General features: G+C 52.3%; 1 protein-coding gene and 1 long non-coding RNA gene across 2 annotated transcripts in view; one reads left to right on the top strand and one right to left on the bottom strand.

The window, feature by feature from the left end:
* NIPSNAP1 (nipsnap homolog 1) overlaps window positions 1-14,360 on the bottom strand; it is a 246,631-nt gene extending 232,271 nt beyond the window's left edge. The window contains exon 1 of the mRNA XM_086943230.1: window positions 14,179-14,360. Coding sequence (XP_086799356.1) covers window positions 14,179-14,237 — 59 coding nt within the window. The 5' untranslated portion in view covers window positions 14,238-14,360. The remainder of the gene's footprint in view (window positions 1-14,178) is intronic.
* Window positions 14,361-14,402: 42 nt separating this feature from the next.
* The window catches only part of LOC147679651 (uncharacterized), a 325,346-nt gene continuing 322,930 nt past the window's right edge, over window positions 14,403-16,818 (top strand). The window contains exon 1 of the long non-coding RNA XR_015300895.1: window positions 14,403-14,523. This is a non-coding gene — a long non-coding RNA (uncharacterized LOC147679651). The remainder of the gene's footprint in view (window positions 14,524-16,818) is intronic.

The raw sequence follows: 16,818 nt of genomic DNA, 5'->3' as shown, positions 1-16,818 counted from the left end.
CTGCTCTGCATGCCATGTTTAATAAGCCACAATGCAGGGTGATGGACGGAGCATCTGAACCAATCAAACACTCGCACCCAGTCAACAGATCTGGGTTTAATCCATCACCGTTCTTTAGCCCACTCTGCCACCCCAGTTCAGACATGGCCATATGCAAATCAGTCTGACCCTGTGCCTCATGGGAACAGTCCAGCCCGAACTGCCAAGCCATGCCTTCTCTGGACCGGAAACAAGCTTGACTGTTCCCATGAGGCACAGGGTCAGACTTATTTGCATATGGCCATGTCTGAACTGGGGTGGCAGAGTGGGCTAAAGAACGGTGATGGATTAAACCCAGATCTGTTGACTGGGTGTGAGTGTTTGAATGGTTCAGATGCTCCGTCCATCACCACCCCCTTTTGTACCGCTTCGTTCGCCATAAGTTGGCAGGGTATGCTCAGACGCGAGTCCCTTGCTCACTTTTCCACTGGATTCAAGCAAGCCTGGCTGAAGACGGCTGGACTGCCAGAAACCGGTCCCAGGAAGCTTGTTTCCGGTCCAGGGAAGGCATGGCTTGGCAGTTCGGGCTGGACCATGAGGCACAGGGTCAGACTGATTTGCATATGGCCATGTCTGAACTGGGGTGGCAGAGTGGACTAAAGAACGGTGATAGATTAAACCCAGATCTGTTGACTGGGTGTGAGTGTTTGATTGGTTCAGATGCTCCGTCCATCACCACCCCCTTTTGTACCGTTCTATTTCACATGGACCGTATTTCTGAAAGCCTCAGGTAAAATCGATTGTTCGGCAGGATAGCTAGCTATGATGGCCTGTGGTGTTGGATTCCAGATCAAAATAGCCCACAGGACTTTGATCCTCATTTGGATGTAGCCGCCTATTTTGGCCCATAATAAACTAATGGGTAACCCCCTGACAAAAGCCTTCATACAATCTCATACAACTGACATGGGGGCGGCGCCCTTATTACTTACAATATAGTCCCTTAATAATAAAACGGAGATGCCCACAATATTCCGGGTTATTAAGTAGGTGATGGGGAAATAAAAAAGACCGAAGGGCATCTCTGACCCCTGCCGACAGCTGTACAGTTAGGATGACAAAATTGTGGTCCGATGTAATTTTAGGGCACACCGCAATATGGGAATTTTCAAAAAGAGCACACTTAATAAAGATCTTATCAATACAAGAGTACTGTTTGTGTAGGAATGAAAAGAACGTAAACCCTGGCACCCATGGAAATAAATATGTCCAGGCATTATCCAGCTCATTAATTTGCATAAGGTCAAGGATGGCTGCCCTATTAATCTTGTGGTCCAAATTACAACTGAAATCCCCAATAACTAGCAGATCCCCGGTAAAAAAACAGTAGGTAAACATTTAGATAGTAAAACATATTGGGACAATCAGTGTTAGGACCGTAAAGCACACAGAGATTTTTTGCCTCAAGATCAACAATTGAGCTATCACCCATCTCCCTTTGGGGTCAGCTAATGTGCGTAAGACAGTGACAGCTGCATTCTTAACTTTGAATGTGGCGACCCCTGGAATTGAGACTGTCTGAGAAGTACATACTAATACATAGAATCCTAATTGATTCAACACAGATCTGTCCTTATAAGCCAGATGGGTCTCTGTTAGGCCAAGTATATGTGGCTTAAATGCCTTGAGTTCTTCACGAATCAAACGCCGCTTCCTAGCTTGATTGAGTCCTGCCACATTCCTGCACATAAATTTCACATTAGCCGTTACATAATCCTAACTGAGCCATTATCCCTTTAAATCTGTTTCCTGGCAACATTCCATCTATGTGTATACTTCCACAGGCCAACTGGCTATTTGACCCCCCCCCTCTTTCCAACCTACCCCAAACCCTCCTAGGAAACCAATAAGGTAGCAGAGAATCAATCTAAAAAAACACCAAACCCCACCACCCCCCAACCTAACCCCACCCACCCTCCTTGGGCCTAAGGGAGGGAATCATACCCCTGCCCTGCTGTCGCTGGTTGACCGCCTACAGGGAGCAACCTCCGGTCACAAGCCCCAATGCTGCCTCATCAATATAGAAAAAAGATCAGTTATCAATAAAAGCAAGGGTCAAAAAAACTAGGAACCCCTCCATCATTTCTCCTTGTTAACGCTCCTCCCTCCTAAACGGAGTCAGATTGCCACCTGGAGAGAGCTTGCTTAGCCTCGGTCTCTGTATAGAAAAATTGCGAATGTCCATCTTTCAAAATCTTCATCCGGGCTGGTTCTTGGAGAAAAACTTGCTGGACTCCCCGGATGTCTAGTTATCAGAAATGTGTGGGTTTGGTAGTTTCCCAAGATGACCGCCGGGGCCAAAAACCCTGGCGGCCACCCCTGCAGAACCAGGTTGTTTTGTGATAGGTAATTTTGAGATCTCCTCAATAGGTTTTGGGCCCTTGCCTGTCGCGGGTACTTGACCCACCCACACAAGTGAAGTATCATTTTTAGTATTAAATCTTTTTTATTGAGCAGTAAACAAGCACAATGCACCTCATAAAGTCATCTACGCCGATCCAAATAGGAGGCGGCCTAAGACAGAACCACCGTATACTCATGACCCACGAACTCCACGGCCAGCATAGTTAACACAGCAAGCCGCCTACAACCCATTCGGGCCTGCCGCGTCATAAGAGGTGCCTTGGAGGTGCAAGCAGAGCCAATGATATTGCGAGAACAAACAATAAATCCCAACACAACACAAACAACCCCAGTGGCCCCTTTCCCCTCCCGCTCCCTCCCCTCAACTTGTCCATTGGTCGCGCATAAGGAAGCAGGCCATCACTGACTCACCACGAGCCAGTCGGTTCCGTGTGTGCTGGGCCCCTGCGCCTGTGCGGGTGTGTCTTAGGTTCCTGGAGTGGGGTGTCTGCAAGTTGTAGCAGCCGCAGATAACGGGGACAGCTCAGTTCCCTGAATTCCCCGGTTAGCAAGGTTAGGAAGGGCTGCCATATCGCTGCAAAGTCTGCCCCCTTCCCCGCTGAGGCCAATGACAGCTTCTCCATCCCCAGAATCGCCCAGAGACGGTGCAGCCATCCCAGTTGCTGCGGGGCCTGCACAGCTCTCCAGTGGGCCACAATGTTCTGAACTGCCGCCCCCAGGGCCAGTGCAATCAGTTTCCCTCTCCAGGATTTCAAGGGGTACATGAGAGCGTTAGGAAGGCCCAGTAGAATGTATGATGGGAATCGAGGTAGCTGCGTATCCAGGTGGGAGTCTATCAGATCAAGAATGGGGGTCCAGTAGGGACGGAGTCTATCGCAGCTCCATAGCAAATGCTCTAACGTCCCCAGTTCCCCACACCCCCTCCAGCAGCGATCGCTAACCTGAGGATCCCACCGGTGTAACCTCTCGGTTGTATGATACCAATATGTGGCTACTTTGGTCATTGTCTCAATGAGTCCTGTATGGTGTGCTGAATGTCTGGCCCTGTAGTAAACTCCTTCCCATTCCTTCAACGTGAGTTGGCGTCCCAGGTCCGGCTCCCATCTAGCCCTTCCTGCGTTGTATGTGTGCGTGTTGGTGAGGAGTAACTGTTGGTAGAGGTCAGAGATTAATTTTTTGTCCGATGTGCGGGTCAGCAACCACCGTTCATAGGGTGGGAGATGTCGTCGGGCCCCGGGCTGGGTCGAGGGGTGGAGAACCCAGTGTCGCACCTGTAGGTACTGCAGGCGATCCGCCTCGGTAATGCCATAGTCCTCGTTCACTTTGTGGAACGGGAGGATGCCCTTGAGGTCAAACATGTGTCCCACATCCCTGCAGGGGGTCGCCCTCCACGCTGCATGTGCCCTAGCGTCCAGGCCCGGCGTGAAGTCCGGGTTATCGAATATCGGGGTCATCGGCGAGGGAAAGGTGGTCAGTCCTCTAGCCACGGCTACTCTGTCCCACACCTCGAGGACCGTGCTCGTGACCTTCGAGGCATACAGGTTGGGGGGTCTATGACACCGTGGCAGGAATGGGACACCCTGCAGTGGGCGGCCGGCCACCGCCTGATCTTGAAAGAGCCAGTGTTTGCCGGACTCTAGTTGATGCCATTCCACGAGCGTGCGCAATTGAGTTGCCTGAAAGTAGAACGTGAGGTCGGGGACGCGAACACCACCATGATCCGGAGGTAGAGTAGCAATCGTGTGCTTGAACCGCGGGCGGCGGCCATTCCAGATAAATCGTGCTAATTCCGATTGCGTTTTCTGAAGCCACCCGGTCGGCGGCCGCAAGGGAAGTGTCTGGAACAAGTATAGAATCTGGGGTAACAGGGTCATTTTGACAGACGCAATCCGGCCGAGCCAGGACAGGGTGAGGGGTTTCCACCGCCGTAACTGGTCTCTGAGTTTCTTGCTGAGTTTCGTGTAGTTGGTCTCCGCGGTGTCCTGCACCGTCGGGACCAAAAGTACACCCAGGTAGGGGATGGAGGTGTCGGACCACCGCACATTGAACTCTGCTTTGACCTCTTCCAGTGTCTCCGGTAGCAACGAAATATTCAGGGCCTCCGATTTCGCCACGTTTATCTTAAAGCCTGACGCCATTGCGAAGGTGAGGAGTTCCGCAAAGAGCGCCCGCAGTGACTGCATCGGGTTGGTGAGAGACAACAGGATATCGTCCGCATACAAACTAATCTTGTGCGTGTATCCGCCAAAGGGAATGCCAGAGATGAGTTTGCGGTGCCGTACTCTCTGCGCCATCAGCTCCATATAGAGCGCGAACAGGAGGGGGGAGAGGGGACAGCCCTGCCGGGTTCCTCTGCTAATGTCAAATGGCGGGGAAGTGGGAAATTACCCCGCATTGGGTCGGCGATAGCAATTAAATATGCGGTGGTGGAGGACTTCTCCAAACCCGAAGTGCCGAAGCACCTGGTCAAGGTATGGCCAGTGCACTCTATCGAATGCCTTTTCTGCATCGATAGTGAGGAGCATACAGCCCGGTCTCGTGCGTGATCCGGCCTCGATGAGATGGAGGACTCGCCGGGTATTGTCGCTAGTCTGCCTTTGTGGGATGAAGCCCGACTGGACAGGCTCCACTAATTGCTGCATATAAGGTGCTAGGCGACTCGCAAGGATGCCCGTGTAGAGCTTCAGATCTACGTTCAGCCTGGAGATAGGCCTGTATGAGCTGCAGTTGGTTGGGTCGCGCTGAGGTTTGGGGGGGATCACCGAGATGGCCGCCTCAGGCAAGTCAGGAGAGATAGCGCCGGGCTGGTCAAACGTGTTGAAAAGGTCACGCAGTATAGGGGCAACCTGCGGGCAGAACGTCTTGTAAAAGGCCGCTGTAAAGCCATCCGGCCCCGGGGATTTCCCAACTTTAAGGCGGGATATCGCCGAAATGACCTCCTCAAGGCCGATGGGCCGATCCAGGAAGCCCGCTTGCGTCAGGGAGGGGAGCGCCGCGCCTCGCAGATAGTCCAGGCCGACTTGCGGGTCGAGGCAGTCTGCATCATAGAGGGCGGCGTAGTAGTTACCGAAGGCCGCAGCTATGGCCACGTCCTCCGTGACTAGGGTGCCTTGAGCGGATTGGATGGCTTGTACTTGCTGCCTCTGATTCTGCTCCTGTAGTCTGCTCGCTAAGAGTTTCCCACAGCGGTCACCCCCGGTATAGTATGCTTGCTTGAGGCGCATGGCAGCGTATTCGGCTACATCCTGATCAAGGGAAGCCAGCATCTCCCTTTCGGTGCACAGCTGGCGCCACGCCCGCGCAGCCCCGGTGAGTTGGTGCATCTGCTCCAGCTCAGCCACCCGCTGAGTGAGTTCAGCCCGTTTCAGCGCTCTTTCCTTGTTGTTAGCGGCGGCGATCGATATTATCTCCCCGCGAAGGACTGCTTTTAGAGCTGCCCATTGTGTGGTCTTAGTCGTGTCTCCATTCGCATTGTGCGTCAAAAACTGATCAACCGCTGCTCTGAGTCGTTCTTGCGTGGCCTGGGCCTGTAGAAGCCCGTCCCGCAACCTCCAGTGTCGTTGAGGTGTCGGCGCGGACACCACCTGAAAGGTCGCCACTACTGGTGAATGGTCAGATAATGAGGCCGGGAGTATCTCTATGTCCTTAGCCTGTGCAGTCAGTTGGGAGGAGCACAAGAAATAGTCCAATCTCGCATAGGTCTTGTGGGCCGCCGAATAGTAAGTGTAGGCTGTCCTCTGCGGGTGTGAGTGTCTCCAAAGATCTGTGAGGCCTAGATCTGCAATGTGTGTATGTCCTGATGGCGAGAGTGCCCCAACTTGGCCAGACCTCTGGCCGGAGCGGTCTGCTATATTATGAAACACTAAATTGAGATCCCCACCGAGCAGCAGGTGTGGGTGTGTGGTGGCCGTGGCTATCTCCAAGGCTGTGTGTAAGAATTTCTCCTGACCTTCGTTCGGTGCGTACACAGTGCCCACTAGTATCGTTTGGTCTGCAACATGAAAGCTGTGGACGAGGAGCCGCCCCTTGATCTCAGCCTCTTTCCGCAGGACTCTCCCTTCAAAGGATTTAGCTACCAATATCGCTACCCCTGCTACCTTTTTGTGGGAGGATGAGAAAAACTGCCAAGGGAAAGAGCGTGACTTAAGTCTATGAAGGTCTTTAGATACCAGGTGTGTCTCCTGCAGGAGGCAAATGTCAGCCTTCGAGTGTTCCAGGAAGGATAGGATCGCCTTGCGCTTGACCGGGTTGTTAAGACCCCGCACATTAAGTGAAAGCACAGTCGCGCAGCGTGTCATGGCGGGCGCGTTGCAGAGTCAGCTAAGCTCAGCACCTGTGCAGTGGGCGCTAGTGGTAGGACGCCCCTGCGCTCTGCAAGGGCCTGTCTGCTGAACCAAATTGCGAGACCAAAATCCCCTGGACAAGGAGAGCTCCCTCCCCCCCCCCCCCCCCTTTCCAACTCCCTCCCCACCCGAACACCCACAACACCCCCCTCCCCTTCCTCCCCCCATCCCAAAGCCCCAACCGTGAAAAGGTCTTGGTCAAACATAGTCCCGGGTCCAGCAAGCAGTCCACCTGGACCCGTGGTAGAGTGTATCCGTGATGAGTAGGCAATGGCAACGGCAACCCGTCGGCTCCCTGCCCCCGCCATCTAGTGGACATGCTCCACAAAGCTGTGATCGTCAGGTCTCATGGCCCGCTGGCTGTGTCTCTGGACACCTCTTGGATGGCGGCCGCATGCTCCAGGGCTACTGTTTCGGGGTCCGGCCTGTTGATCTTCTTTTTCTGGCGCTTGTGACGCACTTTTTGCCAGCCGTGTCTGCCGCCCAGTGGAGGCATTGACAATGAAGGGGCCATCCCGGAGTCGTCCCCCGACTTCTCTTCCTCGTGCGGGATGCCCAGGAGATCGCAGGTGTCTCTCAGGGACCTAAGCTGCTGCAGGGATCCATTCCACTTAAAAATGATCCGGAAGGGGTGCCCCCAGGAATATGGAACCCCTTCTCCCGCAAGAAGGCCGTGACTATCTTAAAGGCTCGCCTCTTTTGAAGGGTGATAGTACACAGGTCTTGGAAAAGTTCCACCGTCTGTCCGCGGTATACATTGGGTTGGTGTTGACGGGCCGCTTTCAGGATGCGTTCCTTGAGGGGGAAGTCTGGGAGGTAGGCGAGGATGTCTGGTGGGGCGCCCGTCGAAGGAGACCCACCCTGCGCGCCCTGTCAATCCTGACCTCAAAGTCGTCCGACTCCCCCAGTATGTCTCTGAATAGGCCTTGCAGGTAAGCTGTCACATCCTCTCCCTCCGCCTTCGAGGGGACGTTCCGGACGCGAATGTTATTGCGTCTCGAGCGGTTCGAGGTCTTCAGTGTGGGTATGCAGGTCTTTTTGTTGCTCCTGGAGTCCAAGTATCTCCTGCTGCAGGATATGCACCTCCTCGACCCTGGCGGCGTCCGTTGATTCCACCTCGGCCACTCGCTCCCCGAGGTCATCCACGTCTTTCCTCAGCTCTTTGTACCCGTCCGCCATTTCTTGCTTCAGTGTTTGGATATCATCTCTGAGCGAAGCGAAGAGTGATTCCATGAATGATTTCGTGGCCGGTGCTTCGCCGTCTCCCTGGTTGCCCAGTTTGGGCTGCGTGAGCTGCGCAGGTTTGTCAGGGCTCTTATCCCCCTTGGCCAAACCCTTCGCCAGCATATCCGGGATAGTGTGGCCCGCGTGGTGGTGGACATGGCTAAGGCGCAGCTCGGGGTCCGGGGCCCTCGCGTTCAAAGCAGTCCGAGGGTCCGGGTGCGCCCCCCCCCCCGGGGTTAGCAGGGGTGTGGTCCGATCCCTATGTACCACCGCTGTGGGCGGCAGGTTGGGCCGTCCGTCTTGACGGCCGCTGTGCCTGGGCGGGTCGGTGGAGTGGGCGGCTGTGCCGAGGTGGCCCACGCGGCACAGGACGCAATCACCGCTCCTCCGCTGGGTGTGTCTCTGTTCGGGGCCCAGCAGCTGCGGCACCGGGCCGCCCGCGGTCCTGTAGACCGGGCGCGTAAATGCTGTAGGATGCTCAGCACAGTATGGCGGGCCCTGTCAGGGCCTCGTGGTCAGTGCCTCCGTGTAGTGCCAGGTGCCCCCTCCTGTACGTTCAGACTCGCCAGCCTGCTTGCCCCTTCACTCCGGGTGGGGATCACGCCGTGACGGGCGGTTCCGAGTCTCGGCGGCCTCCTGGACAGACCCCCCCCAACCTAATCACGGGGCTCCCGATTCGGTAGGCCGAAGAGCCGGGCCCTTGAGTTGTCAGTACGGGGCTCCCACTCCTCCCCTCAGAGCACCCACGCGAGCAGCTGCCCGGGCCGCTAAAATGTCTGTCTCGCTGCACACCGAGGGCTCGATGGTGCCCCCCGAGTTCCCCGCCGCTCTCCCCCGCCAAGACTCCTCGCCTCTCTCGCTCGGAGTTGTCAGCCACTCGGTCCCTGCTGCCGCCGATTGCCGCACCGCTGTGGATGTCCACCCGGCTGAACCTCGGCTAATCACGTGGGAGCCAAGGCGCCACGGAGCTTCCCTTATCTCTCCGCCGTGTCCGGAGCAGCACAGCGCCGCGTCCAGCCCCCAGGGCCGCGGAGTCCACCGCGCCGCAAGCCCAAGGAGCCGGGGCTTGGATTGGCTACCGCCGGACTGGCAGCGGGCGGCGGGGCAGGCTCGGCGCTCAGGTCCTGGCCGGTAGGCGGTTGATCTGGGTCCCGGGCACAGCTCTCAGCCCAGGGCGGGTCGCACACTCCACAGGCCGATGTCCGCCGCAGACCAATCTGCCCTCGTCCAGGGCGCTCTGTAGGGTCGCCTCAGTGCAGCGCCGGGCCGCGCGTCGCGGAGTCCGCCATTTTCTCGCTCCACAGTCTGGGTCCGCCACCTTGCCGTCACCGTACCCTCGGTCGGATCGGCTCCGGACTTGCTCTATAGGAAAGGGCTGCGCCCGCGGCCACCTGGACGTCAGTGTCCTGTCGCAGGGTCCACTTTTACCGCTAATTAAGGCCAATAGCAGGAGCTGGGGCAGGGAGCCTCAAAGACCTGCGTCTGGTCAGGTCGCCATCTTGGCCACGCCCCCGAAGTATCATTTTTAATCGGGAGACCTGGGGAATACTGGGTGGTAGGAAATTTGTGGATCCGTGTAGATTCCAGAACTTTCCCACACAGAAATTTGAGAAGAGATTGAGGACGCTCCTAGAGGAGATGACTTTGGTGGGTGTAGCCACTTTAATTTCTAAAAGAGATAAAACAGCAGTGGAGATTTCGCTCCCCCCATAAAGAGTGGTGAAGAGGATGTGACCGGTATGCTCAACAGGAGGAGGTCATATAAAGAGCCAGGGGGGTATCTCCAGAAGCACAGCAGAATTTGGGGCAAATGATGGGCATACTATGGCTTGGGACAGAGTACCCCAGATGCCTAACTACCTGACGTGTAGTTAATATGTCATCAATATGATAATTTGGAAATTGCAGACTGCTGGCAAAAGTTGTTTTATGTTACATAATTGCAACAACCTCAATAAAAATTGCTTATGAAAAAAATACCCAGTAGTCTGAAGAACTACAACTAAATCAAGAGAGGGGAAAAGCCTATGGATAACCATGGATTCAGACCTATTCTTGATAACTCAGATCAACAAAAATCAAGTAAAGCAACTGCTACATAATAAAATGAAGACAAAGCATGCTCCCATACCTTGGATATCAACAAAAGCTACAAGCTTTCCTCACACTTCTAACTGTAAGGCCCGATCATCAATCAATCAAGGGGGAGGGGGGGGGGGGTGTCAGACAGCTACGAGTTATAAGAAAATCCAGGTCTGGAGGACTCTTCCTGAATGCTTGCAGTGTGTGTGTGTGGGGAGGGGGGTACGTCTGATGATGAGGGGTAATTTGCTCCAGGAATTAGGCCACAATGTAGGAGAAGGCTCTTCCTCCCGTAATGGCTCTCCGGATGCGAGGGATTTCTGGCAGGACGAGGTTGGCGGAGGAGAGGTTTCTCTTGGGGGCATGGAAGGAGATTCTTTTGTGGAGGTATTGGGGGCCAGGGTTGTGGAGGGATTTGTAGACATGAGTGAGCAGCTTGAGGGTCACTCTTTTCGACTGGGAACCAGTGGAGATCTCATAGGTGCTGAGTGATGTGGTCTTGTCATGGTATGCTGAGGACGAGTCTGGCTGCGGCATTTTGGATGGTCTGGAGTTTGTAGAGTAAAGATTTGTTGATTCCGGCATAGAGGGCATTCCCGTAGTCCATTCTGTTGGTTATTAGTGTGTGGGTGGGTGACTGTCTGCTTGGATTCAGGGGTACGGGTCCACTTGAAGGTCTTGCAGAGGGTGTTGAAACACATGGAAGATATGGCACTGACCTGTTGGTTCACGGTGAAGGAGGAGTGGAGTATGATGCTGAGACTGAGGGCATGGTCCGTGGGAGGGCTGCGGAGGGTCATGCGGAGGTGCTGGATCCGAGGAGGAGGACTTCTGTGTTCTCCAGAGCTGAGCTTCAGGCAGCTGCTTCTCATCCAGGATGAGAAGCCATTCATTCCTTCCTGGGAGCTGCATCTGGTGATGTGGGGTTCCTGGGTGATGGAGAGGATGAGCCGAGTGTCGTCGGCTTAGGATACTATGAGGAGTCCCTGGGATTAGGTGATGGTTGCGAGAGGGGCCATGTAGATGTTGAAGAGCGTGGGGCTGAGTGAGGATCCTTGGGGTACTCCGCATCTCATCTCTGTGGGTTTGGAGAGGTGGGGCGGGAGACTGACTCCGAGTTTGTCCGGCGAGAAAGGAACAGATCCAGTCTAGGACAATTCCCTGTATGCCGGCGTTGTGGAGTCTGGCGGCTAGCATGCAGTGGGAGACTGAGTCGAAGGCTGCTGAGAGGGCCAGTATCATACCAACTTATTACAAGTAATCTGTAGGAGGAACTGCTTTATCATTATCAGGACAACCTGCCAAGCTTTGGAATTCTTTACTAGCCACGATTTGAGACCTTCAGGAGCATTTACACTTCAAAAGAAAGGTGAAAATACAGCTATTTCCAAGATAATAATCCAACCCAAAACCCCGGCGTTAATACCCATAATAATAAATCAATTGGTCCTTTAAGCAAAATGTACTGCATATTGTCCACAAATAATGCAAAACCCACCCAGCACACAACTTTCTCTGTCCAGGTTAAGTTACAATGGGATAACCCATGTCTAGAATTGGCATTACATAATAATTTCAATTTATATATAAAACTCTTGACCCTCACTAACATTATAACACTCATCATTCAAGCAGACTGTAGTTCAAACAGGCTGCATAATACCTCCCTTAGACTGACTGACTGACCCTCTTACACTCACATAAGGCAAAATCCCCTAAGGGTTATGTTCACGACTCGAGATGCGTTCTGTGCCAGTCCACAGCAAGTAGTAAACCACCAACCACAACTTAACAGGCATTGAATACCTGGAGAGATCCGTCACATACTACTAGCTGCCCGAGTACTCTACTTTAGTCCACAACTGCAGATCCCAACTTACTACACACATGAACGCTTCATAACATCTCACTAAGGCAATCATGTAAGGGATGATTATAACTAAGTCCAAACGAGCAAATCTCTTAACCATCTCTCCCTCCCATATATGCCTGCTAAAGACCATAAACAAAAAATTCAGAACAGAGAACCCTGTGTGGTAAGCAGCCTAGCAGACAGTTGACAATAATAATACCATAATGGGCCCTGCATAGCTGATCAAATCGGCCAGTATACTGAAAACCATAAAATGTACCCCTTGCTCTCACACTTCTTCATCCATCACACTGGTAAGCGGTGTCCTATAGTGAGATAACTGCATCTTGGAGGTTACCATGCATGACTTGGGTACACTTAACCACACAAGATCTAAATACCAACACCTCCCTTTGAACACCTGCACAGTCTTGCATGCTGCCTAGGCACACGGGAGTAGTAAGCTCCACAGAACTGTTACGAACCACAATGTAAGAATGTAACTGTGTTTGTATTTGTGACTGCGCTGATGCCTGTATGTTAATGTCTTGTGATGGTGCCCTTATATGTGTCCCGGTTCTTCTGCTCTGTGAATGTTGTGTGATGTTGTCTGTGTCTGTATGCAATATCCACGTGAGACTGGTGGTGTTCTGTGAGGGGAGAACTTTGCCCCACAACCTCAGCTTGCAACAATTTCTAGTGACTTATTAACAAGGCAAATCCAAACAGAAGATACTTGGTTTGGTCCCAGGCCACACCTCACCTCAAACAAAGCTGAATTTGTTTATGAGCCTGAAAGCTCTCAGGGTCAAAGCATAGTCCAATAAACCAACCCACCATGGATCTATGGCAACACAGAGCCTGTGCTCAGTTGAATGGCCGGTGTCCTGGCTGCAGGCGGGCCAAGGTCCACTCTGCCCCCTTCTGATGACTCATGCTCTTCTCCTAATCACAGCCCCGCTGGGAGACCCTTTCCACTAACCCTGTTCCCCATGACTTCGTTCTCACTTCAGTTCCTGCAGCCTTTTCTCCTGACCCTCAATCCTCAGCCCCGCCCCTACCAGCAGACACTAAATAAATCTCCAGAGCCAAGCCTCTTACATTAGGCCTAGTCTATTTTTACTAACCCCGCTGCCGATTACGGCATAAGGAGCCCGTTTCCATCTCATTAACCCCCACCGGCCAACTTAAAGAACCATCTCATGTATGAGGAGGGGGCGGGGCTTTGAAGGGGGTGTGGTCCCCTGCCGAAAAGTACCTACCCACAGCCCCTTCCCCCATAGCTAGCTGAGGCTGGTGCCGATGTCCTGGGGTGTTGTAAGACCCCTAAATGGACGTGGACAGTTCAAAGTCTCGGAAAACCACTATTTGCAGTGGTTATCATCTCGTTTTTCCTGCCACCATGTGATATTGCCTCCTCGTCTAGAGACCGTGTGATGGGAGCCGACATCACGTGTCACACGGTGGCAGGCATGTTAACCCAGTCCAAAATCTGCCAATCCCTTCTCGCTGTACCTCAGCCCCTTACCACTCACACACACGCACCTTTCCTCATAGCCTCTTGGCCCCTTCTTACTCACCCAGTCTCCTTATGATTCGGGTCCCTCGTCACTTGTATCGGGGTTCTCTTGCTCACCCAGTCCCTTCTCATTAACCCCAGTGATTACGACCTTGTCAAATCTCATTCTCAGGACTCCCAGAGCCCGTTAACCATTTTTTATCCGGTTTCTTCTTAATAGCCCAGTGTTCACAGCACCCTTTCGCAAGGGTGCTATGGGCCCTGGACCCTGGTACAGGAAATGCCCCATCACCACTATTTTGGCTGATCCGATAGTAAAATGCACTCAAAAATGAATTTCAATGGATCCATAGGAAGCCCAACACGGTCCTGTGCTACTGCACCAGCTGCACCATCGATAACACCGCTTCAGCTGCATTTCACCTGGCTTGTCACTGTCAACAAGCAGCAGTATCGCACTTTTGACCGACATTTTCTTACTGACTCAACATGCCACAGCGAAATGTAACTCGCTCGCCTCTTTCCCTTCCCCAGTACCCTCTAAGTCTCTTCCCAGTGCCCCAGCACCCCTGCCCCCAGCCTGTTCACCTGCCCGGAGTTCATACAAGGCCTCATATATCGTATTTCACTCCCTCATTCGTGCACGGTTCAGGCCAACCTGCGTGCAGAGGGGTGGGTGGCAGTGCCAGGAGTTATCAGAGTTGTCCCACGTACCCCGAAATGGTCTGAACCCCAAGCTCGTGCAATTCACTCACCTGTAGGTCGTCAGCGCCGGCGCGCGAAGATAAGTCCGGGGCAGGAGCCGCGAGGCCATTGCCAGCTCTGGAGAACGCGGTAAAAGATCCGGAGGTGAACTGTAAGTAGCCTCGGGAGAGACCAGTTTATAGGTGAACTGACTGACAGCAACGATGGAATGGACGTGCCGAGGAAAGGGAGGAGTCGCTGTGGGAGGAGCAAAGGAGGCGCTGAAGTCGCTGTGGGAGGAGCAAAGGAGGCACTCTTGAATGTGAGACGGTAAGCTGCGGGGAGGAGAGTGGAAGTACCGGGGAGGCGAGAGGATGAGGAGGTGGGGAAGGTGCCCAGTCACGAGTGGAAAGCAGGTACGCTCGGACGGGGCCACTGCAGCCAAGATTATTCTTATGTTTTGCAAAATAAAAGCTTTGACCTTGGAGGTGACTCAAAATCAGCCAAGGCCAGACGAACACGTCATATTGTTGTTTTAAATATGTTTTAAATATATTATTTTCCACGCGAGCACGAAAGCTAAATCAGAAGGCGACGTTCTGTCGGCCTCTCACGACCAACAGCATATGCAGTTGTACTTCGCTCTTTTGACACCGCGCACCACAAATAAATAAACACAAGCTTTAAACCTATACAGTTGCATGTGTGGAGTTGTGGTATCCGGTAAGTGCGGACGTCATCACGGTGCGTGTGGGCAATTTAGCCCTTAAAGGAGAACACGAATCAAATACATACATTTAACTTAGCGCTGGATTCAAGAGAACTCCCCCTCCCCCTAACTTCAAAATATTCTGTTGTCCAGGGCCATTTGTATTTGCGGTAGTCACTCTCCACCACCAAACACAAGAACAACAACAGTGGGTTATTTATTGGTAGCACTCTAAGTAGGTACACTCTTGCAAGGATACAGTCACCACAATTCTATGTCACGACCGGAGGGTTCGGATTATGCTTCTCCTTCTTTGCTGTTTATTAATACAATTCCACAGCATTCAATCAAAATAGGCTTGTTTAATAAACCACATTTCCCTTTAACTTTCGTATGACATCACGTTTACGGCATCAATCATAATGTCTCTGCTCATGTAAATTGTAGTGTCGACATATACATGCAACAATTTGGAAGAGGAAAGTAGATTTTTTTTTTAAAAAAAACAACCGGGAGAATGTATTTCTCCCATTGACTTCTTTTGCATCGGGTCTATTTCGCATGTTTGGGACTTGCCAGTGTGCTGCTACTACAGGATCGTATATCAGAAATTAAAATCTTAGTTTTTCCTTACCTGTCAAGAGCACAGAAAAATTGCTGTAGCAGACAGAGCAAGCGTGACAAAATTGTTGTGTACTTGCTTGCAGGAGCAGGTTACTGGCAGTGCATAATCTGAATCACACAAGACCAGCCCTTGCCACCTGAAGCCCTCCAAGGAATTCGTTTTTTGCCTGCTGGAATCCAGAGGCAGGAGACTAGCCTTAAAACCTGTAATCGCCCGCCTGAATCGGGAGGGTTGGAATGTATGCCATATTTTTTTATTTCTGTAATTTTTATTGTAGAAAAATATATATTTACATGGAGAATAACATACACATGGATGGAGGAAGAAGAGAAAAAGGTGAAAGAAAAAGAAAAAGAGAGGGGGGGGAGGGTCGGCTTCGCTTCCAGCTTCCAGTCTTATTGGCGTTAGTCCGATTGCCAGTCGTTCGAGCTCGACTTGTCGATGAGTCCTCCGTCCCTTTGTCTTGCTTGGTTGTCATCCTTGGTCCCACTCCCCGGAGGAGAAGATAGAGAGAGAGAGAAGAAGAAGAAAAAGAAGAAGAAAGGAGCCTCGCAGGTTCCGTTCCTGGTGTGTGCACTATCAGAAAAAGGCAAGGTGCTCTGCAGCTATTGGCTTTGTATCTATGTGCACTGCCTATGGGGGTTTGGGCGACAATAGATAATTGTCTAGGGACTCCCACATATTTGACTGCGTGTGTGTTTTGGGTGAGTGTGTTGCTGTGATGTTGTCAGCCCCTCGTAGGAAGGTGACCCAATTGAGCCATGCTTTAGGCGTGGCTTTCCCTGTGTCTTTCCAATTGTTCAGAACTGTAATGTATGCCATATTGATGTCCTATTTCTTTGCTAATTCGTACAAGATAAGTAGACTTCGATGTTACAGTAGCTTTGTATTGTTTGTGCTTGTCAATGATTGCATGATTGCTTTAGTGATTATTTCAGGCCATATTATATTGGCAAGCAAAGGAAGTGCACAGAGGCAGGGCGCTGCAGTGCAGATAGTGCCGATATAGCCAATCCGCCCGGGTGAGCAGTAATTAGTCGAGCTGTGCAAAATAAACAGTCCACCTAAGTTTTTGTTGGAGAAAATTTGCTGCAGGTTTATTACATACAAGGAGTATGCCACCTTGGTGGGTTAACTTACGGGCGATCCAAGGGCAGGCAGCGGTAACTCACCTAAGCTGCCCTACCCGCCTGATGAGGCAAACTGCACCGTGGCCAATCCAATCTGTGCTATCATTTATGTGGGGGTTATCTTCCTTACATATCACAGACCACCAGTCCATACGTTTTACTCATGCCTTTTTAGGGGCGGAGCGTAACCAGGCAAGCCCCCGGTTGCTCAGGCTTACCACCGCATTGTTAGTATTTGACCACCGAC

The sequence above is a fragment of the Lissotriton vulgaris genome, chromosome 11 (assembly GCF_964263255.1).
Source record: "Lissotriton vulgaris chromosome 11, aLisVul1.2, whole genome shotgun sequence".
In the NCBI taxonomy this organism is placed as follows: domain Eukaryota; kingdom Metazoa; phylum Chordata; class Amphibia; order Caudata; family Salamandridae; genus Lissotriton; species Lissotriton vulgaris.
The sequence above is the reverse complement of the archived record's forward strand: the minus strand, read 5'-3'. Positions and strand labels throughout refer to the sequence as shown.